The sequence below is a fragment of the Neolamprologus brichardi genome, chromosome 13 (assembly GCF_056152115.1).
Source record: "Neolamprologus brichardi isolate AB-2024 chromosome 13, ASM5615211v1, whole genome shotgun sequence".
In the NCBI taxonomy this organism is placed as follows: Eukaryota; Metazoa; Chordata; class Actinopteri; order Cichliformes; family Cichlidae; genus Neolamprologus; species Neolamprologus brichardi.
Genome location: NC_142116.1, coordinates 26,218,376 through 26,242,235, shown reverse-complemented (window position 1 = coordinate 26,242,235; position 23,860 = coordinate 26,218,376). Strand labels below are relative to the sequence as shown.

General features: G+C 41.3%; 2 protein-coding genes across 3 annotated transcripts in view; one reads left to right on the top strand and one right to left on the bottom strand.

Annotated features, from left to right (window-relative positions):
• Positions 1-1,089: 1,089 nt before the first annotated feature.
• LOC102791152 (placenta-specific protein 9-like) lies at positions 1,090-8,389 on the top strand. The gene is made up of 3 exons (XM_006799069.3): positions 1,090-1,365; positions 7,665-7,756; positions 8,114-8,389. The coding sequence occupies exons 1-3, from the start codon at positions 1,302-1,304 to the stop codon at positions 8,261-8,263; spliced, it is 306 nt and encodes a 101-aa protein (XP_006799132.2). The 5' UTR covers positions 1,090-1,301; the 3' UTR covers positions 8,264-8,389.
• Positions 8,390-8,431: 42 nt separating this feature from the next.
• Positions 8,432-23,860, bottom strand: part of stk32c (serine/threonine kinase 32C) — a 108,426-nt gene continuing 92,997 nt past the window's right edge. For both annotated transcript variants that reach the window (XM_006799068.2, XM_087850376.1), the window contains exons 9-12: positions 23,222-23,347; positions 22,809-22,937; positions 17,378-17,445; positions 8,432-13,466 (exon numbers count right to left, since the gene is read on the bottom strand). In XM_006799068.2, the coding sequence (XP_006799131.2) occupies positions 13,259-13,466; positions 17,378-17,445; positions 22,809-22,937; positions 23,222-23,347 (531 nt within the window). In that variant the 3' untranslated portion in view covers positions 8,432-13,258. The remainder of the gene's footprint in view (positions 13,467-17,377; positions 17,446-22,808; positions 22,938-23,221; positions 23,348-23,860) is intronic.

Genomic DNA, 23,860 nt, shown 5'->3' with positions numbered 1-23,860 from the left:
TTGGCTGTTAGCCCACCTGACGCTAATGGTTGATTATGTGTCTTAGCAGTTGTCTCCTGAGCAATCCCAGCCCGTGCTGCCGTTGCATTGGAAGACAAAATCAAATAAAGTCTTCATATATCCTTCTTTCTTCATGATTCCTTCAAACTTTGATGAGATTCCCAGTTCCAGAAACACTGAATAATCCCCACAGCCTAATACGCCCACCACAGTGTTTCATTGTGGGGACAGTGTTCTTCTGATTGTTTATTCTCCAAACATAAACAGTTTCATCTCATCTGACGAAAGGGCATGCTTCCAGTATGAATACCCTTTCTCCAGGTTGTCCTTAGCACACTTTAGTCTGGCTTGAAGGCGTTTCTCTCGGTCTGTGTCTTCTCTGAGACTCCAATTCTTGACTTCCTGACTTGACTAAGTCGTTCACGAGTGTCTTAGCAGTTGTCATTAGACACGTCTCTCACTAGTTTTCTTTCCAGTCTTTGAAATCTTTTGCTCCCTCTGCCAGGCTTCTTCTATACTCTTTGAATTTCTTGATGATATTTCTCACTCCACGTCTTGATGCTTGGAAATGCCGTGATAACTTTGTGTGTCTATCTCCTGCTTTGTGGGCATCACCAATTCTTTTATTAAGCCTGAACTGTTTTTTATTTTGGTGCTTTCTCATCTCACAGCTCAAACCTTTGCTGAAGTTGTGGGTGTTTTTCTGAAATGATTCTGATATTTGTGCAAAAAGAAATCATTTATGCTTTCTAAAGAAAACTCGAATGCTTAGAAATACTATGTTGAAAGTCCCTTGTTCTCTTAAAACAGCAGTTGGGAAAATTTGGTGGGGGGGGGTCTAATAATTTTGTCCTCATCTGTACCTAATAAAGTGGCTAGTTTGCTATCTTCCATATAAACAAAAACAGCAAGCCACCACAGGTACTTTTTAGGATGAATGCCAGTAACTCAAAACGAAATACAACCTTGTTTAAAGGCTTGCCAGTGTGCAGCTGAAAAAGAGGAGTCCCCTCCCCAGACATCTCTCCCGCCCCTTCCCAGAATCTGAACTTTTTGTCCCGCTTCTAATGTTTTCATTAGGAAAGTGAGCTCAACCAAGTCAGGGAGGGAAGGATTAGAAAGCAAAGGACCGAACACGGGGCAGAGAGGGAGAAGGGAAGAGCTTTATGGAAGCATAAATCTTTGGCTTTTTATCCTAATTTTGAGTTAAAAGAGATTTCGGGGCACTCACTTCTTTGTTTCTTTTCTCTCACACTCCTCACTCTTTGCCACCAGCTGCCCGCCAGGTTTCTGTCTTCATCATGAGCTGCCCCTCCGGCTCCTCGATTGGACTCCTCCTCCTCCTGATTGGCTATGCCGCTGCAGGTAAGTCTGGTGTGTATCGTGGTGGAGGTGGGGGTCACAGGTCAAACAGGAAGAGTCAGAGAACGCAGAACAGAGATCAGCGTTTTGATTTGCTAAAACTGATTTATGGATCAGCTTAGTGGAGATGCATCCGATCATCTCCATCCTACTACATGTTTGTAGCACAGTGCAATAGACTTTAGAGGTTTACAGATGTGTGTGCGTCTGTGTGTGTGTGTTTGTGTGTGCATGTGTGCTTGCTCACATGAGCGCCAAACTGACATCATGCATGTTTGAGTGTGTTCGGGATTTTGCCAGCACATCTGTTACTAATTTAACTGCAGCTCTGGCTACACTTGAGCGAATACATTGTTCATGTATCGTGTTCATCTGCTGCTTCAAACCAGCATTTCTGAGCTCTGCGTGTTCCAGTGTCACCGAAATCGAATGGAAATTCAGAAATATGTGGGACAATCCCTCAGAGCCAAATCTGTGTGTGACAGCCTCAGAGTGTGAATTACACTGACTTCATACTACAAGAATGGCCAACTGCAGGAAGCAAACAGAGTGAACACACACAAACACACAGACCACAGTTGATGTCATCTAAAAACGTCGTTTTTATTTCACACACTAAGTATGAAAAGATAATGGGGTCATACAATAGTTATAGACTCGTGTGTTGGGTTATCTTGATAAAAAAAGAAAAGATGTAAATGCTACAAAAAGAAAAAGTAGTGAAAACAGTTGAACTGTCACAGAGCAAGAGGCAAAAGCAGTGGACGTGACAGTTGACTTGTAAGCACAGAAACCAGATGGCTTTTCTGATGAACTTAACACGCTGAAAATAGTTCAAGTTCGTTTGTTTTTACATGAAAGAATGGAAGTGTCAGTGAAAAGTGAAGTCAACTGAAATCAGCTGATTATATTCAAGCAAAGCAGGGGTAGTGCTGTCTTTAGTTATTTCACAGTCAGTTGAAAGTAGCATTCAGCTGACTGATGTGTCAACTAAACTGGAGTCACTGCATACCACTGAAACAACCGTCCATCCATCCATCCATCATCCATCATCCATCAAGCCAACTATCCATCCATCCATCTAGCAGCCATCCATCCATCAGCCATTCATCCACACATCCATCCATCCATCCATCCAGCCAACCATCCATCCATCAGCCATTCATCCACACATCCATCCATCCATCTAGCAGCCATCCTTCCATCCATCATCCATGCATCATCCATCTATCCATCAAGCCAACCATCCATCCAGCAGCCATCCATCCACACATCCATCCATCCATCTAGCAGCCATGCATCATCCATCCATCCATCAAGCCAACCATCCATCCAGCAGCCATCCATCCACACATCCATCCTTCCATCTATCATCCATGCATCATCCATCCATCCATCAAGCCAACCATCCATCCAGCAGCCATCCATCCACACATCCATCCTTCCATCTATCATCCATGCATCATCCATCTATCCATCAAGCCAACCATCCATCCAGCAGCCATCCATCCACACATCCATCCATCCATCCATCCATCCATCCAGCCAACCATCCATCCAGCAGCCATCCATCCACACATCCATCCATCCATCTAGCAGCCATGCATCATCCATCTATCCATCAAGCCAACCATCCATCCAGCAGCCATCCATCCACACATCCATCCATCCATCTAGCAGCCATGCATCATCCATCCATCCATCAGCCATTCATCCATCTAGCAGCCATCCTTCCATCCATCACCCATGCCAACCATCCATCCATCCATCCATCAGCCATCCATCCAGCCAACCCTCCATCCATCAGCCATCCATCCATCCAGCCAACCATCCATCCAGCAGCCATCCGCCCATCCATCCAGCCATCCATAGCTTGATTTAAACCTCTACAGGAAATCTCTGTCCTAATTTATGCAGTAACCGGAATCTTGTATCCCCACACCACAACCTTCCACACCATTCAAGTCGTTGTGGTATGCATCGACCTGGCGTGTAGTTACACTTCTCAGGAGGTTCATGTCAGGTCACATAGAAGGCTGTTAAAATGGGGTTCTGGTTATGGTGTTTGTTACAAAGTAGATCTGACGCAGAAGTATAATTCACGTGTAAGCAGGGATGACCTCCCGCTTCCCAGCCACCTCCTCCAGCTCTTCTGGTGGGATACCAAGACCAAGCCAGCCGAGAGATGTATTCTCTCCTGCTTCTGCTTCTAGGAGGCTTCCAGGAGGCCGTTTTACTCTGAACCCTTTCCAAATGTCCAAGCTTCTCACTCTATATCTATTTGAGAGTACCACCACCCCAGAGGAAGTAATGTCATTCCTTCAGTCATTGCCAGAAGCTCGTGACCATGGGTAGAAGTAGAAATATGGGTCCACTGGTAAATCACCAACTGTGCTTTTATGCTCAGCTCTCTCTTTACTACAACAGACCAGTACTGCAGAAGGTTTTAAACTGAAAGGAGAAGGTAAAGTTACCCAACCAAAGGGTCAGTTTGGATGTCAGCAGTGTGGAGTAAGGAGGAAAGGTCTGAAATGTCAGCTGACTCGTAGCTGAAACTTTAAAAGTAATGCGGCTGTCAGTTAAACAGTGAGCTCTGACCTGTATTGACTTTTCAATTTTACACTCAGCTGAACTCCTGCTCTCCTATAGAGAGTCACGAAAAGCATCACATACAAACACGCTCAACACACACACCAGGTAGTTGACCTTTGTCCTCAGCTGCAGCACGGTGCTGTGTTAGATCGTCATATCTGTGTTTGCTTTTCCTGTGGTGTGTCTTCTTGATGTGTGTTTACGTGTGCATGTGCATTTCTTAACCTCTTGGAAGAGCTCTGAAAGAGGAAAAACAGTCTTCAGCGAGATGGCCTGAAAGCACATGCCAACATAAACAGGAACAAATGCCTTCTTGCAGTTTGTTAACACAAGCTGGCGATTTCGCATCCGCCCCTTTTTTATCGCATCTGCAAAAAAAGGCAGACTCAGTGGGTGCCACATACATCACAAACTTCAGCATGTAGCTCCCCGTTGCAAGTTTTACTCTAAAAGAGCAGGCTGCGCTGTGTACACGCTGACACTTAGATGGAAGCGCAGCTGCGGTTTGGAGGAATTTCAGCCCCCCTCACTCCCAACCAGATCCCTCCATTTCTTCCCCCTGTTGTTTTTGATTTTGAAACCAGCAGCACATTCACTACAACAAAAGATTGTGGCTGTTGTGAGATGCAACAGCGAGAACCGCCACTTTGATAAATTCACATCTGGCTCTTTAGTGTAGATCCAGTGTAGGAAAACTTCATGTCTTTTGCAGACTTTTCATAATTCATCTGTCACTGTCAAATCAAAGCAGCGAGCTTTGCCAAGTCCTCATACACAAGAGCGAGTGCAACAAAAACCCCCACTGCGGCGCACACACCGAGGCAGACATCTGCTTAGTCCGCTTGCTGGGAAGCCTGATGAATTTAATGTACCTTCCATCATCCATCGCTCTTTCTTGGCCCGATTCCTGCATGTACTGAACTTGGCACTCTCTGGACACCATAATGGTGCTTGTAAAAATGTTTCCATGAGAGGCTGTGGTAAAATCAGGACAGCTTGATGTTCAGGTACAGCTGAACAAGGGAGTACAACTCTTTGTGTGTTGGCCACAAAAGAAAAAATTACTAATTGACCCCTAACTACAATACTTAGTTAGGGGTCAGGGTCAGCCAAACACTTCATAAAGATCACTAATTCTCAATAACTGCGCATGCTGTCAAGCCTTAGCCGTCTACATTCACGCCAAGTGTTTCGTTGTTTCTAAATGAGAGTGACTTCACAGCTGCAAGCATTCAGCCAGTGGATGAGACAGTCACTTTATAAAGAATAAATACTATCAAGGGAAGCTTGGCCTGTCGCCGATAAGAAGACGTTAAAAAAAGAAGCAGAGAGCTGCAAGTGAACGGAAGCGTCCCCCAAATACCCGGGCTTCAAAGAGAAACAGATAATTGGAAACTTAAGTGTGAGAAGGGAAATGCCTGGGACAATGCATGTGGCCCTCTCTGGCCTGCTGAAGCGAATTAACACCAAGCATCACGGCTGTCTCCTCAGCATACTAACTGTGGCCTTCAAGTACGCCTGATCAATCGGCTGCTGTTTAACTAAAGAGTCACATAATTCAAGAAAATACAAACTGTTAAAAGGAGCATTGCATTTGGAAACGAGCAGATAAGCAACATAAGCTAAAAGCACATTTCCTCTGGTTAGTTTTCAGCTCTACATTAAAGACGTACATCAGATGGCAAAGACTTGTTTCTTTATAAGGACATGTAACAATAATATATACTTTGATATTTATTTGTTTTCTTTGCAAGCTAAAGTCAATCTGCACAGAAACCTTTTCAATTTTAAAGACAAACTAAACCCAACGTGTAATTCTTGAGCTTGTTTACATGGAGTACCGTTATGTTTGCATGGCCAAACGCTGCATGCATTTAACATATAGATTTAAAAGACACATTCATGGGGCTTAGGGACACAGCACCCATCTTAACTAACTTAAATAATAATAACTTAAAATTGCATTCATAGTACACATGGTACCTTACTGGATTCACATGTTTGCAGGCAATCTGAAGGTTTTATCTGCAGGCTGATTATTTAACCTTCAGAATAATTCATTTATATTTGCAATATATTAATATTCTCTATAATATGAATGTTAACGGCACAGAAACAACACAAAAAATTAAAAATGAAAGGTTTCACATAGTTTTAGGAGTACTTGGCGTAGGGTTTAAGTCCTGTTTGTCAAAAACATCTTCAGCTTGACTAGAAAGAATTATCGTTTGTTACGCTGTATGTCTATGATATATAAGGACTTCAGTTCTAATTGGTCACCATGTTTTTAGTGTTTAGTCAAACAAAACCGACTTTCGTGACAGTAGATGCATATACATTCATATGGTACGATCATTGTAGTAAGAAAACTTCAAACTACAGTCAGTTGTTTAGCTTAGCTTGATAGAAATAGTGGAAAACATAAGAAATAATTAAACTGGCTTTGTCTGAAGGTAACAAAATCAGCCCCAAGCTCCTCTAAAACCTCTCAGACAGAGCAGGAAATACATTTTCATCCTCAAACACTCAGTGAGACAAATGTAGAGATGATGATAGATGCTAGCTAGCTAGCACAGACGCCAGTTTGGGAGTGTTTTTTGTCCTTAGACTAATTCACCTCACCATGAACTCTTCTTCTTCTCATATTTCCCTCCAGTCTTGTTGTATTTAACTCCTCTTCTCTCTCGGTTTTTGAAACAGTTTGACAAAGCCCCGAGCTGCCACTCAAGCTAACAAATCCAGAGCCTTTTTGGTGGCGTGGATGGAAAAAATATTAGTGGGTAGCCACAAAATTTTGCTTCACCACGAGTTAGTAATACATGAGAATGTGATAATAAAGTCCTGACCACAAGTTAATAAGGCACTGTGGCAACATCTTAGTAATGCGTGGCCACAAGATACGAACTCTATTGTTTACCCTATTTTAGTGTTTACCACTAAAATAGCCGTACTTGATGGAGTACGGCTATTTTAGTGGTTACAATGATGATAGAAACAATTGGCAAGAGTTTGTACATTATTCTTCGTAAAGCTACAGTATGTTGGCAAGAATATTCAGTTTGAACCACACCCATGTGGTTATTATTTGAGGCTTGCTCTATTTTTTAAATGTATTCATGCTTTGGGGGGATAACAGCCCTATTAAGCCCAGAGTTGTAGGTAAATGGCAGATTTCATATCTTATGGCTATGCACTGCTATGTTTAAATGATATGCTTCCCGTGCATAATTAAACTGTGACCAGCAGCTGCATGACACCATGGTGGTCCTGTAAAAACATGCCTGCTTTTGCGTTATCTTTGCATGCAGTTGCATTGTTCTAATCTACCTCCAATCCTGCGTGAATACAGTGAGCCTAGGATTACACAACTGTGAGCTGATATAAAACAGACGAGTGATCCGTCTTTTAGTTCAGCTCTCCTAATCAGCTGGCTGCATTGTGGCGTGACAAAGGCACTGATGTTAACTTCTATACCTCAGCAATAATCTGACCTCTCTCTTTAACATCCCATACTGGAGCAGTTCCTTTAGTGTGTGACTAAAGTTTTGTTAAGCTCACAGGAATAAATACATCTCCTTATTCTCGTCTCTCATACTGTGTTAAAATCAGCATATTATTAAAGCACGAGTACCTTTCACGATTCATTATTACATCTTGTTTGCTTATACTGTGCATCTGTAACACTGAGTATACATCTAATGTGTTTTCAGGTCTTGAGCCCCACCTTCTGCCTCGAGCGGTGCGTTCAAGCGCCTGTCAGGAGCACACGAATCTTCACCACCGCCTGGACGTAGTGGAGAAGGTGTAGTTTCTAATCTAACCTCATTTAGGCCTCAGTGGTTTGAAACCATCAGGGTTTGGAAGTCCCCCCCTCCTTGGTTTTGACAGAATGAATGCCCAATATTCCTCAACATTTCCTTTAAAATATATTTTTTTCATAACTTTATTAATACACTAGTGATCTACCCCAGATCTCTACATTCCTCTCATCCAGCAAACCCCAGTCCTACTCAGACCTTACCTTGCGTTACCAGCTGTTTTGGGAAACTGTTTTATTCATTCAGATTCATTATTCATCGGTGATGATTCTATTATTCATACTACAACTTATTAATGTATTATTTATTTGTCAACCACGCATGTCTCACGCTTCCTGCAGCAAGTGGAGGACACAGTTGAAAAGTTGGAGGTTGAGCTGGCTGCTCTTCTGGATGCCATTGAGGCCCCAAAGTGGCGCCACCTGATGGACAATGTGGGAAAGACAGCTGTGGACATCCTTGAAGATCCAGTGGAGAGAAGCCAGTCCTGAGCCAAGCAGACATCCATATAGGGTGGACTTTGAATTTCCTTGTTAAAGAGAAACTGTCTATGCATTTATTCTATATTTTTCCATATGAAGTTTGTATCATACAAAAATAAAATTGTTTTGAACAAAGCCAAGCCTCTGCATTATGTATACTTACAAATCCTGTGACAGCCTTGTCTCTATTCTAGTCAGTCCTAGATTCCTCTTCACTGTACACTGCTATTTAGAGATCAGTTCACCGGGGACGCCTCTGTTCACCCAGTATATGCCCCAGCTCTTCACTGCCCCCTACTGTCTGCAAACAAACTGCCATTAAAGCTGCATTTGGGTAAAAATGACACACACATCAAATTACTGGAAGGAGATTTATTTTCATTATCAAAGCGATTGAAGCAGCATGTTTTCTGAACACACGGAGCAGTTTCCGTTTCAGCAACAAGGCCTTTTACTGATTCCCTGTAAAAATCCTGCAGCACAAGAACATTATGCAAAGTAGGATCATAAGGGAGGAAACGAGTGGCATGGATCACATTTTTCTTCTTGATTTCTTTTCTCGACGGGGCACTGAGTTTCAAAGTGTAACCACAGACTTAAAACACCTACAGAATCTCAAAAGAGTCGGTGAGAAAATGGTTGAGACATGCTGCTGCTGGTCAAACCCTATAGCACGATGGCTCGTTTTAAAACACAGAACATTAATACATGAAGAAATATGTCGGGAGGGTTTGCAAGCACGATCCAAGTAGGAATGATCACTGATATCAAGGAACGAAAGTCTAGATTAGTTTGGTGTAACTTTGAGAAAAGTTGCGCCTAAATCAACTGTTAAAATCAAATATTTTCCATTTACATAATTAACACATTTTTCCACACACTCCTCAGGACTACGGTGAGTCTGATGCTGTGCCGACAGAGTCTGAGAAATAACCACAAATGGAGACAATCAGTTTTGTTTTGTTTTTTTTTTCTTTTTCTTTTTTAATGCAGCAATTTCTGTATTGAGGTGAAGTGAAAACATGCCCCAGTTTCAAATCTTCATCTTCTGCTGCAGAGACAACAATGCAACACTTAATCCACAACAGACACACAGCTGCTGACCTCATTCCACTCACCATGAGGGTACGAACCTGTATACTTGGAACAAAGCATTAAGACAACCTACAGGATGTCAAAAAGGTACTGCATATCATCTAAAATATCATGCCGTCCATGTAACACTGGGATTATACGATTTGTACAGCTTAAAGTAAACAGTCACGCAGGCCGGTTATACTCTGATTTTGGACTGTGTCGATAATCAGGTGAGCGTCGAGGTATGCTATTACCAAAAGCTTGTGCATGCACAAATCAGCCGCTAGGGCTCAAGCTCCAGGCTTTGGCAAAAAACAGGCTTATACTGTAAAGGTACATGCAAAAATAAAAGCACAGGGCTCAAGACTATTCAATTTCTCACACGTTTTGGCAGACTTGGAAGATAACATTTCATGTCTCTTTAAGAAAGCTTCTTAATCTAATCATAATGTAGTGTTTTAAAGAAACAGCTTACTTTTGGGAAACACACCTATTTGCTTTCCGTTTAGGAACAAGGTCAAAGCATCTGTCACGTTTGAACGTCAACTGTACAGCTAGAGCTGGGGAACCGTTAGCCTAGCTTAACAGTGGAAGTTACGTAATTTTATCAACTTCCTACTTGTCTGAGTTTTATTGGAGGTTTAAAAATTCAACAAGCACTTAATAATAGATCCATTTTATAAAAAAAAAACTTTATCAAGCAGTCAGCCTGCGTTTTGAAAGTATCAGCTATTAGGTTAGCTTAAAATTAGCTATGGTGACTACACAGCAGCCATTTTGACATAAAATGCTAAATAAACATAGGTCAACTTACCACATTAATTAAAGCTTTTCAAAGTTAAAATAACAGAACCTTCATTAATGTCATTTGTAGAACATGTTTACCTGGTATTTCATATTAAAAAGGCTGGTGTGAAAAAGCTGTAATCACAAGTCTCCGTATCCTAGCGTCTAATGTTAGCAAGCTAGCTAAGAGCAAACATGTCATAAGCCAAATATGATACTGTCTTTTGTCTCTTTTGATAGAGGTTAATGCTATGTTCACATCATATCAGAGTTACTGTGAACACTGTAAATATTTTTCAACCCTGCATGTGCGAAACTGTAGTAAAACGACTCAGCTCCTGGAAAAAATATTCACTGTGAGCTAGGCTAACACATCGATCTGTCATATGAGACTAATAGTGAAGCCCACACCTGAACTAATGAGCTATGTATTATTACAGTAGACTATACGGAGCTCTGTGTGCTTTATATTTCATGTTAGATTGATATTCAAGTTTCCATTTGAAACATGTCAACTGGTAACACTTTACTATCAAGTTACTTGAATAAAATGTATCAGAGTTTGGCTTTTTTTCATAATTATGTTAGAACAATCTGTTACTAGGCAACTCTCACATTATAACACTGAAAGAACATTAACACAGAATTTATCAAGTTCTTATTTGTAGCTTTAAAAACAGAAAGACGTTACAAAGCTAGAGCTGCCCTGACAGCAAAATCACAACTCTCGCCTGTCACATGACCATCAACCCGAAATCCCTCCACAGCCTGCTGTACAGATCCACCTGCATGCGATGTTTCAAACTGGAAACTAAATCAAACCATTGGTGGTTCAGCAGCCCAGTTAGTGGTGTAGCTACATGTTGAATGTTTTATCCATCCTTTAAGAACCACTCATTCACTACATCTAGCTGTTTAACCAGCAGAGCACATTAACACTACATTAATATTTATATAAGAATTAATCACACAAGACAAATGCTAACTTCGAAGCTTTTACAGGTTTTGGTAAGGTGTTTTGCCCTGTGGCTACTCTTTATGTTAAGCTAGGCTAATCACTACCTGACTCTAGCTCTTTATTTAAAACAAAGACATGAGTATCGATCTTCCCCGGAAAGCCACTAGGCCTAAATTAATCCCCCTGTTGGGCACAAGAACTTTTTTTTAAAAAATACAAATGCTTCAGTCATCAAGTTGGTTAATAGCTGGGCATTAACTGTTTCTGTTGGCTGTTTAGGCAAAAGTAAAGAAAGAGTGAAGCAAATATTGTAGCTAATACTGTTTTACCTGTTCATGTGATATTTCACTCATGTCCACTAATTACACTGTGGAAGCTAGACCATTCGTTGACTGAGCAGAGTGGGAGTGCAGAGACGCACTTAGGCCAACACTGTTCTGTCTGCACCTCACAATTAACATTACAGCAGGCTATGGCACAAAATTAACTGAGTGCAACATTAAATTGTGGCTCCAACCCCCAAAGGTCAGTCAAAGCTGCCGGGGTAAACAGCTTTACTGGTGCATCAAGACAGCAAACAGGTGTATTTCCCAAGATGCATTACCTGAAATAGACAGTTTGCACATCATCACATTATGATTGTATGAATTACGATGTCTTCACTTGCAGAAATAACTGACTTTATGTTATCAGAGGGATAAAGAGACATACATTCACACACTCAAAGTTCCTTAGAAATGGTTGCAAATGGTAGAAAAGCTTTGGCATATATTGCCTACAAGTTGTGCCTGCACACTTGGAAAGAAGAGCGGGATGAAGTGGTGTGAAGCTTCACACAGCTCTTCCTTAAGTTTACACGTCGAGTTAGCAGTCCCACATAAAACTGTGGTCAGTTTAATTACCTACACTGTATGCTATTTACACGGTTTGTCAATTTGTTAGGCCTTCGGGTTTTTAAGGTGGTCTTTTGCTACATATTCTCAGACTGAGATTAACGGCGCCACCCTAAAATGTACCACTCTCACTACGACAATCAAAGAGTAGCTCATCTATGCAGTTTGACGTACCGACAGGACACAGCTACCCCAAACCAACCTCTACAGGGAGATGATCTTTATCCTAAACTAAGCACTTAACAAGATGAAGTCTAGTAAAGCAAACAGAGCTTTCTTATAGATTTGTAAAGGATGCCATTGTTGGCAGTGAGCTGAGTTTCAGAACCCTCTTTGGGTCAGAGCTTGGTGCAGGGCTAAAATACTAAATCTTCGTAAGCATTTTGGACACAGTGACAAGCACAACTTTTCATTCTGATTGCTGGACTGATTTTAACTTCAGTACCTTCTCCTCCTAAAAAGGCCTGAAGGGGAAAAAAGAAAAAACAGCTAGCTGGTTAAGACTTAAAAGAGGAAAACCTGCCCTATAACACATCCATGGCTACGGTGTGATTAACAAATACCGATCATCATCGACAGGCACAACTTTAAACAGGTTTACAACATGAAACCAGTCACACTGTCTTTGCTGACTGCAGACAGCCATCAACACTTACTGGAAATGTACCACAGGAAGGTGTTGCAACAAGAGGAAGGCGCTCCAGGAGGAAAAAAATGTTCCAAATTAGGGCACACATCACATGAAAGGGGGGGGAAGCGTGAACTGAAGACACAGGCAATAAAATAAACCGAGTGCCTTCGTGTGCTGAATAATTCAGTCGTCCCCCATCGGAACTGGAACAGGGATAATAAAGGGAGGCACCTCCACCAAAACCACTAACCTTATTCAAAAAGCCGAAGACTGCTATTGCTCGGGATGTCATCATGCTCGTGTGGCTCTCTGCTTATGGAACGACACCTCCTAGTAAGTGATACCTTATTATTTTGTCATGCTATACTGTAACATTGCATAGAAGTTGGAGCTTACTCTAGGGCGGTAGGTACAATAGGCAGGGACTCTCTGGGATCCCGCTTCATTCATGCCTTACCAAAAAGATGCTATGGGGGGCGGGGGGCGTAAACGATGGGAACCGTTATGGGAGCTGCTGCTGTGCGCCAAGTTGCCCCGCTGTCATTTTCCTCCGCTGTAGGCTACGACATGAGAGAGAGGTGAGAAGGTATCTGTTGGCATGGCACAAACACCGCAGCCGCCAGAGAGAGCTGCCATCGTCACTGTGAGGCGATGTGGCGCTAGCAGCTGCCGGGGGAGGAACACACTGAGCCGCACATGCTCAGTTTGGAGGCAGACTCGGGCGCCTGCTCGGGATCAGCTTCCGGTCCTGGTTCTGGCTCGTTCGCGTCCTCTTCGGCGGCTCCGCTTTCTGCCTCTCCGTCCCCGTCGCCGCTAGCATCATAATTCCCGGCCTCTGACTGACCCTCCTCCTGACGCCTTTTCAACCTGAGAAACACAGTGACTCATGAATATGTGTGCATGTTTGCCAGGTGCACTTCTTTTCGTTCTTCTCTTTCTCTTCACTCTCCAATCGCCTGCTACAGGTGGCTGCCTCTAACCTGGACGTCTCTTCCTGTTCTAAGGTAGTTCTTCCTCCCCGCAGTCACCAAGTACCTGCTCAGAGGGGATACATCTTATAGTTTGAGTCTGTCTTTAATATTATTATCTCACTACACAAACCCATTCAAGATAAACTAACTGTGAACTGGCTCTATATAAATAAAACTAAATCACCACATTTATGATGGCAGCCGAGATATGCCCCCATGTTGTGTAATTAAATTATTTTTCCAAACTTTTGAGCTATGAAATCCTCAGAAAAATAATCAAGAGGCCTTTAGACTTTACTATATAATTCTAGACATTATGCCCTCTATTATAAATAGAAGTAACATGCCATTAATCAGACCAATAGGATATAATAAGACATTTTCCACAGAGGAGGACTGCAGAAACATTGCAGCGGCAGGACCTGGTCAATAATAAATGAGGCAATAATTTAGAGCAGCACTGAACCAATGTTGCTCACTTTACATACAAAGAGACACATTCTATGATAAATGGACTGTAAAGTAGTCATTTATGTTGTGCAGTGTGTATTCTGCAGATGTAAAGAAAACATTAAATGCATTAAATTTAGCTACACTCTTAAAAAGCCTCCTGTCATCTCTGATTTACATAACCGAGCCATTTCATTACAGAAGCTTGGCTGTCGTAAAGGTCTGGAGTAATATGTAATGCTTTTCTTCCTATACCAGTAACTCTACACTGCATGCTCTTGGAGGATTAAGTTAGCATTTGCTGTACCTGTTCACATATGGCAGCCCTTAACTTGTTCCCACTGCAATCTTACGAGCATTTCCAGTGTCGGCCCCACATTCACCGAAGCAGTCGTGGTATAAGTAAAGGTGGCAGTTTTTTTAAACTCATCATTATGACTGCGAACCTTTGAAGTGCAGATTTATTTTTATAGATCTGACTATCATCATGAATTGTTATTGTGCCGCCTTAGTTTTGAAAGTGCGTGTGGACACGTAGGGGGGGAAATTACACTGATATCGCTGCAGCAACGTCTGACAGCAGGAGAAACTGGAGCAGTCAAAACAATCAGACGGGTCTTAAACAAACCTCCAGATTAGTCAAACAATCAGTATGCACAGTCAGAAATGTTTGATTGTGTGCTCTATCTGCAATGTAACAAACACAACGGAGGGAAAAAGGTGGAAAAAATAAATGAAGTCGCCCATACAGATAAGAAATGTAGTAAATATTTATGTATTATGTGTCTCATACAAGGTACATTCCTTATACTATCGTATGAAAGTGGCATCCTCAGCGTTTTGATCATACAAGATATTACACTTGATCCATATTGTTGTTGTTATTGATATATTTGAGAGGTTTTTACGGGTTTTAATATCGAGCTAATTGTTTACCTATCAATCTAACCTTATTTTCTTCTGAACAACACCTTGTTTGCTTATGCACAGCTCTCTTAAGATCCCGCCAAAGCATTTTAGTTGGTCTGGGCCATAGTAACACCTTGATTCCTTTCTTTTTTATCCATTCTGTTGTAAATTTGATGATGCACTTAGCACCGTTGTCATATGTTGCATGACCCAGTTTCTGCCACGCTTTAGCTGACACGATGGACTCATTTGACTAGAATACTTTGTTTTACAGAGCAGATCATGGTCGACTGTGAGGTATCCAGGTCCCATGGTTGCAAAAACAACTCCAAAAACCAAACTCAAATCATCACCCCTCCACCACCGTGCTTGGCCGTTGTTATAAGGAGTTTGAGCTGATGAGCTGGTTTGGGTTAGGCCAAACACGGCACTGTCCATTACAGCCAAACATCTCCATTTTAGTCTTCTATGTTTAAAAGACATGATTACAGAAGCCTTGTAGTGTGTTCAGATGTAACTTTCCAAAGCAAACCTTTGCATCCAGTGAAATGAAGCTTTTTTCTGGCAACCCTTTTTAACAAACCATCCCTGCTCACTCGTTTTCTAATCGTACTGTCATGAAATGTAACATTTAACGTTCTAACTGTTGCCTGTACAGTCTGAGATGCAGGTTTTTTGCAGTTTCGCTGAGCATTGCATGGAAGACTCCTTGAACGATAGTGGCATTGTCACATACGTGAATGCTCCAGACCTAAAGACAGGCGTCCATACTTGCTGATGCCTAATTAATCAAGTGCAGCAGCTACTTATACTCTTAATTCCTATGGAAGCAGTAAGGGTGTACAGTGGTCCCTCGCTATAACGCCGTTCATCTTTCGCGGTCTCGCTCTTTTGCACCTTTTATTGGTGCAATTTTGCATGCTTTTTTTTTTAAACAGCACATTGTGTTCTGCGTCCTGATTGGCTGTAGACCATTGTCAATGAATCTCGTGCTGTATCGCCTGTACAGTACAGAATGCGTTCAGCTTGTCAAATTTACAGAAATCTTCTATTGCTAGCAGTGTGACTCTGAAGTGTTGCACTGTATGTTTGTAAGTTTTCTCCCCAACAAACACAACAATGCCGACAAAACGTTTTGCACCATCAAAGTCACCTGAGGTAGCACCTAAACGGTCAAGGAAGATGCTAACCATAGCACAAAAAGTTGGACTTGTGGACATGTTAAAGGAAGGTAGAAGTTACCATCTGAGTTACCCGTCTGAGAAAAGTGTATAAAGTGTGTATGGAGGGGTTTTAGTCTTAAAAAAAATCTGTAATAATTGTAAAAAATAAAGCTGGCTACTTCGCTGATTTCACCTATCACAGGTATTTTTTTTTTTAACTTAACTCCAGCGATAAACGAGGAGACAATGTCCTGAGCTTTTTATAGGACTGCAAAGAGTCCTTTGGAACTTTTTTCACACGACTGTTTATTTTCACAAGTCAGACATTGTGTAAGACTCTACTTTTTGTCCGTTTCTTACACGAATCTTATGAAATAAGCATGCAAAAAAATCTGCATGGGGAAAAATGTAAAAGGAGACACTTTCATGATTAAACAGTAAAGGCGTTTAAGTTTGATATAATATCTACAAGCATAGGTTGTGAGAAATTTGTATTTTTTTGCACTTTTCCCCCCAGATGTTTCTCAGCACCTTGGAAAACAAGAACCTTAACATATTTGAAATGATGTATTATTACAGGACTGAATGCTAGCATGCTGGTTAATGCCGACACTTTAGAGCAGGAAGACAGCACCTGCTTTGGTCCTCCTGATCAACTGAGCCTCTTATATGTTCTCCCTGTGTCTGCATTGGTTCCTGATTGACATGATTGTGACATAACTGTTAAGCTGACTGTTGATTCTAGCAAGGAAAACAAGGACAAGGACGAAGATGCTTTGTTACCTTAAACTGCTATATCATTTCAAAGTCTCAATTCGTCTTTTGTGCTTGGATTTTATGCAATTTAATAAAAGAAACAGTAAAATGTGCCGACCTCTTGTCTCAGGGGTTTATGGGCAAAATATTTAGTTTTAACTGTAAATAAAGTGTCACTAATTTAGCTAATTTACTGCAGTTGGTTTTCTAAATATATGATTGCTGCCCCCCAAAAATAAGAGGTTGCGAGATAGCTTTAGGATCAAAGACAAATGAACCCCTATGTTGCCTCACAATCTAAGAAAAGAAACATGAAAGAAGATTAAATTTAGCTCCAGCTGAGGATATCAATCCGATTGTTTAAAGGGCAAACAAGGCAAGTGGCAGGAATGTTTCTGTCCTTTGCATTCGTTCTAAAAGGATGACGCTAATGGTAGCTAATTTCATTCTGGCTGCGTTGAATAAAAAAAAAGAAACCTCTGCTTTTAGCCCGTGTTATAGACGGTCTGCTGCTCTTCTGTTCTCTTACTTCTCTCGGTTGAAGATCATGAACTCTTGCTGCACCACTTCAAGGCACTCCTGTAGATAGTCGTTCTCCTGCAGGCAGATGACAGACAAAGCACACTCATCGTCACCTTACGCATCGACCTCATCATCATCAGCATCATCAAGAACCGCAGATTAAAAAAAACACAAAACAAAACTTGACGTCAACTTCAATCTGTCAAGTGCGTGACCTCCCAGGGATATTCATCCTTCCCCCTCGTTGCTCTTTTAAACAAGTCATGAATTGTTTGTGAGCTCTCCTCAAATTGGATGTTTGGCCCAAGACGAAAATAGAAGCTCATATTTCCAAAAGCACTTGGGGCCATGACAACGGCACCGAAGGCTTCATAATTTAATAATCTCAGTAATAACGCAGTATGAGTACACGCAAGCGGGCACACACTCATGTATGTGCTCCGCACACAGCGTCTCACAACCCTATTGTTAGAGGTGCACGCTCTTTGCACATGTTCATCAGCCCTGATAACACGTGACACACGCACACGCGCTGATGTCATGAGGAGCGTCTGATGGGTGCAGGCTGCTTTTCATAAATACAGAGAGGACGTCTCCCGTCTGTGGTAAATAATGTCTCAATCAAACATAACGCCAAGGCAAAGAAACAGAGACTGCACTGCTGCAGTTACACTCTGATCCTGCTCACAGCACACAAATCAGACAGCAGACCTCATCACGCATTAAGGCAAAGTGAGGAGGACATTTATATCTTGCATTGCTATTCGTCTGCTACCTCGAAATCCTTTTGTTTTGCTGTAGTTGTTGAAATTGGTAACATTTAAACTGCAATAATTTATCTTTTTTGGGGATTATTCATTTCATCCTTTAACAGAACAGCCTATTAATTCAATTCAATTTTAACTGTACAGTGGAAAATCACAACAACAGCTCTTTATATTGTAAAGTGAGAAATAGAGAGAGAACTGTAAGGCTACGTTCACGCTAGAGGTGGGAATCACCATACATCCCACGATACGATATTATTGCAATTTTTTAAAATATTTTGCGATATTCAGATTCTGTACATAAAGGTAAACTTTATCAATATTCATTTTATCTAATATCAAAGTCACACTCAGTGTTTCTCTCATTTCAGTTTTATTGTTGACAAACTGAACGGTTTGTATTACAGTCTAGTCCAACTTAACTGAACGCAACCATCTGGTACAATTATAGCTATTCTGAACTATGCAAATGTGAGAACTATGCAGCCCATTCAGCAACTGAAGAATTTGAAAGTAAATTAAAACAAAATATAATTTTACATTAAATAAAAAAGTTTTAAACTTCATTAAAATAAAACATGTCTTAAATTAAAATAAGTAAACTGTCATGTTTATTGCTGCCAAAAAACAAGTTAAACACATTTGGACAGTGAAGGAATGTCAGGATTCTTGCTCAGAAAAAGGATCAACGTGCTCTGAAGTCAGAGCACAAAAACTTTTTTTGTAACAAAATATCGATTTCTGCTGTCCCTGTATCTATACATTATTAGCAAACAAAATATCACGATACTACACAGTATCAATTTTTTCCCCCACCCCTAGTTCACGCTGCAGGTCTTAATGCTCAATTCAGATTTTTTCTCTACTTGTTCACACTACAAATAAAACGTGACAGCAAACGCGCTCTAGTGTGAACGGTTCACGGCCCGCATGCGCAAAAGAAGACACACAACGCGCTCTGTTTACGGAAGTAAAAATGGCGGCTACATAACTAGTAGGTGTTGTTGCAGCCGTCTATCAATTTCTGCAGTCGTAACCGACAGGATTTTGACAAATTAATTAGAGAAAGAAGGACACTGAGAAAAAAGAGCATGTGCTTTAACAATGGCCGCCATGCTTTCTCATTTGTCTTCTCCAGAGCTGATAATCGGCGTCCGTCTTATGTCAGTGACGTAAAAGACGGATTTAATGCGACATGAACGTTCACACAGCAGTCGCTTTCTAAGACATCAGATATGTATCGGATTAAACCGCATATGAAAGTGACCCAGGTCGGATTTGTGCTGTTCAAACTGTCATACCATGATCGGATATGTGTCGCATAGGTCAAAGAAGTCGCATTTGATGCGCTTTCGCCTGCAGTGTGAACGTAGCCGAACAATCAATACTTGGTGACAGTGGAAAGAAGAAAAATCAGTTTTAACAGGAAGAACAGGCTCAGGTAGGGGGACGCAAACTGCCGAGACCGGTGGGGGTCGAGACTCCAAAGATCAACAGCAAGTATTCAACAATATAGAAACTGTACTGTATTGCCTCTGTGAACATGAGCATGATTACACAGGTGTCTCGCTTTATCCTTCTACTGTATCGCAGAGCTAAGAGCACAGGTAATTCACTACAGCTGAAGAAAAAAAAATGCCAGCTGGCTCCAATCTAAAAATATACAGTTTTGACAGGATGTGACAGAGCGGAGACAAAGGTAAGCCTGAGCTGCATTGCTATCCTGGAATGGCCCGGGCGCTTTATAAAAACTGTACCAATGAGTAATGCTGTGGGTAAAAATAATTTACACGACTCTTCTGGCGTTCCCTTCATAATCTTTCGCTTTTAGCAATGACAGCTAAGTCTGTAAGTATCTGGACAATCAAACACATTTTGTAATTTTGTTCAGTGAAGTTCAGACTTTCACCTTTAATTAAAGGGTTATGAAAAAAAAAAAAGCTTTGGATTCGTTGTTTAGGAATTACAAGAATTCATATTTAGAGGCTCAAACGTAAGCAGGTTATTGATGAGATGTTTCATGCTCTGTTCTCTCATCATTTCACGAGCTGAAGCAGATGAAAGATACGGAGCTACTTGGTAGTTTTTCACTGAAACTCTGTAAAAATGGATTGACGTAGAAATGAAGGAGCCCATCATTAGGCTGAAAAAACAAAATGAGCCTATCAGAGAAGGACTGAGCAAAAACGTCTCAAGGAGGCAGGCATTTAACTTTCATAGGCTACAACTGAGAGATGCTTTCATGAATGGAAAAACACACGACTTATCACAATATGCAAAACCACCATTTACACTTGACAAGAAGGCCATTGGGTGACGTCCATGGCTCTAGGCTTCATCCAAGTACTAAAAACAATCTTTGTATTTTCAATCTCTAAAAATAGACACTGTGTATTCAAATGACTGTAATTCCTAAACAGTTAATGCGATGCTTTTGTTAAACCCCTTTGATCTTAAGTTGAAAGTCTGCACAATCATACAAGGACTGTGATTCAACGTCTACTGCAGTGCTGCACAAAGGCCACATTATAGAAGATGTGTAATTGTCCAAAAGTTAACAAAAACCTAACTGTACGAAGCAGAAACCACACGAATCTGCTGGAGGTAAGGCTACAAAGATCAAAATAACAGGTAAACAGCAAATCATATCGGTGCCTACGAGAAAATAACTCTTTTGAAGATGAAAAAACTAAAATTATCCCTTTGTATGATCAAAGAGAAGAGGCCTTTTAACAGATGCAGTGACAATTCCACCTTCATACTCGTGGCTCCAAAATCCTCCTCCTTAACAGAACATAGTGCTTTTAATGCAGAGGTTATATAACTACTAAGAGGACTTCATCTCTTGTTGCTAAATATGAAAGAAGATGGAGATCATTTTGCCTTTCTGAGGACTGGGATCCTTTTTATTATTTTTATTGACTTTTCTTTGGTTACAGTGTTTACCAGTTCTCCGGTTTTCACTATTCTTTAGATCAGGGAATAAAAAAAATACACCTTGACATATTTCTATCAGAACCAATCAGAAGCTTTCTGTAATTTGAGCTATGGGAGCTCGTCTGTTGGATTGGACCACGTGGGCCAACCATCGCTCCACCTGTCACAGTTCCTTCCTTGGGCCACTTTTGAGAGATACTGACCACTGCAGACTGGGAACACATGAGCTGTGGTTTTGGAGATGCTCTGACCCAGTTGTCTAGCCATCATAATCTGGCTCTTGTCAAACTTAATTAAATCCTCGCACTTGTCCATTTTTCCTGCTTCTAACATCAACTTTGACGACAAAATGTTCACTTGCTCCCTAATATGTCCCAGCTGCTAACAGGTGCCATGATGAACAGATAATCAGTGTTATCATGTCATCTGTCACAGGTAGGGCTGGGCTATATCATACCGTTCACGGTAATACCGGTGTAATTTTGGGCAACGATAGGAAAATGAAATATCGCGATAGAATATGGGTAAAACGCGCATGCGCAATGCCTATGTTTACATACGCACATGGCGGCGACACAGAATGAGAAGAGCGAAAGCGGATCGTTGAATGAAACGGATGAACCAGAACTGGTTTGTAAAAATGCTGCAACTTCAGTGTGGAACTGGTTTAGCTTTCGTCCATCAGATACACAACAAAGCACTATTTTTGGTAGAGCATGCTAGCGAGCCGTCGTTATTACCGTGTTGTTTGGAAAATACGGCACACTTAAAATCAATCCTTTGATTTTTCTGAAAATCGACAGTGCCCCTTATAATCCCGTGTGCCTTATGTATGGATTCTGGTTGTGTTTACTGACCTGGAAACGATTTTATGTCGTACACGGCGCTCAAAAATCTGTCAAATGTTTCAGTACGACTTTGCTAAGCTACGAAGCCGCACCGCTTGAGGGATTGTCGGAGTATTACGGCTCCGACAGTACGTATCACCTCGCGGAGTGATACGTACTGTGCTTCAACATAATATTACCGTATTGTGTGTGTATAACCTCTTTTTAAGTTTTGTGGATATTACACATGGTTATGCTGAGGATATGTCGGCCAATTTCCACTGGAAATGCCTTTTGGTTAAACTGTCAGCAAGAAATTTGCACTGTTAAATTTTTATGTAACTTTAATGCACATAAAAAAAACAGCTGCTTGTTTAAGTTGTGGAGTTGTAAAGTATTTTGTCTAGTGTCAATTATATTGTCAGTTGTATCGTTATCGCAAATTTTCAAATGTATATCGTGATAAATATTTTTGGTCATAATCGCCCTGCCATAATGTTATGCCTGATCATGTATATTTTAAGCATTATAATCAAATCAAAACTACCAGCAGCTACCAACACACTGCTTTGGCACTTCTTTCTCAACAGATTTGAGAAATGATCACTACTAAGAAGTACTAGAAGAAATTTAGGTTATTTTAAGTGGGAAGAACAAAAGTGATATGTTGGCACGAAGAGCGTTTCTATTTTTGGTCTGCATCTCTCGTAGTTTACTTTAAAAAGTTTCTTTAGTGGTAGCGCTCACGACTCACTAAGAAGCAAATTAATTGCAAACTAATGGTTTAGTTTGTGCCCTCTATGCATAAAAGTCAAAGCTGTTGGTATCAGAGGTAGCACACTAAGTGTTGCTTTATGAGATAAAAGAACGGACGCAGCAGCTCTGTGCAGAGCACCGTGTCACTTACAGACTGTGAATCCTTGCTGTTGTCTCGTGATCGGTTCTTTGCCAGCCTCTTTTTCTTCTTGTGAAGAGGACGTGACTCCAGGATCATCTCCTCCAGCTCAAAGGTGGGGTCGCAGTGCAGGCGACCTTTCTGTGTGAGCGAGATGCACATGAGATAATTAGAAGCAAACACGGGAGCAGCATCCATGGTAAATGGACCACAGAGTGCACACGCTCCGAGCATCAACAGGGAATAGCACACATGAATGCACTGACATGCAAGCAGGAATATAAGGTGAGTGCACCGCGAAGATGCTGCATGCAAGCATGCATTATTTAGTTGCCAAAAATGCTCATTATGATCAGCAAGCATGAAGGAGTGCTTCAGTCTGTGTGTGTGAGAGAGAGCGAGGTATGTGATGGCTTTACACTAACATTGGGAACAAATCCAGCCTCCATTTTCTTCTCATACACAGCGTCCCAGTTGACGTCAGCGAGGTAGGGAGCGGTCTGCATGTCAGACAGGCTGGAGAAACGATGCTCTGGGTTCACTGTCAGTAGCTGGAAAGAAAAGACACACAAGCACACACTTCATCAACATCACTTTCTGAGTAGCAACATCACCTTCACACCTTCTCTCCTCGCTCACAGCCAGGCTGATCTCCATGGGAGGTGAAATAAACCCTTACATGAGTTGTTTTTTTTCCCTCCTTTCCTTTTTACCACCTGCCATCCCTTTTCATCTGCTACATCTTACTAATATGCTTGTATGTGTTGAACTCAATGATATGTTAAACCCGCAGGACTGTCAACCTTACATTGTTTCGGTAGAGTCTGTTATGAAGATGCTGCCTTGTGTGAACGCAAGAGTTAAAAAAAAGACTATAAATAAAGATTATTAGCTTTAATAAAAATGATCAAACTCAAGAGGCTGGAAGTCTTGCATTAATAAAAGGAACAGATAAAATGGATCATCTCTTCAAAGGGAAGAGAAATGGGAGCGGATATGAGGGTGAGCTTGAGCAACCATTCTCAATGTGACGAGCAGATCATCTCACTTATCATTGGAGACCT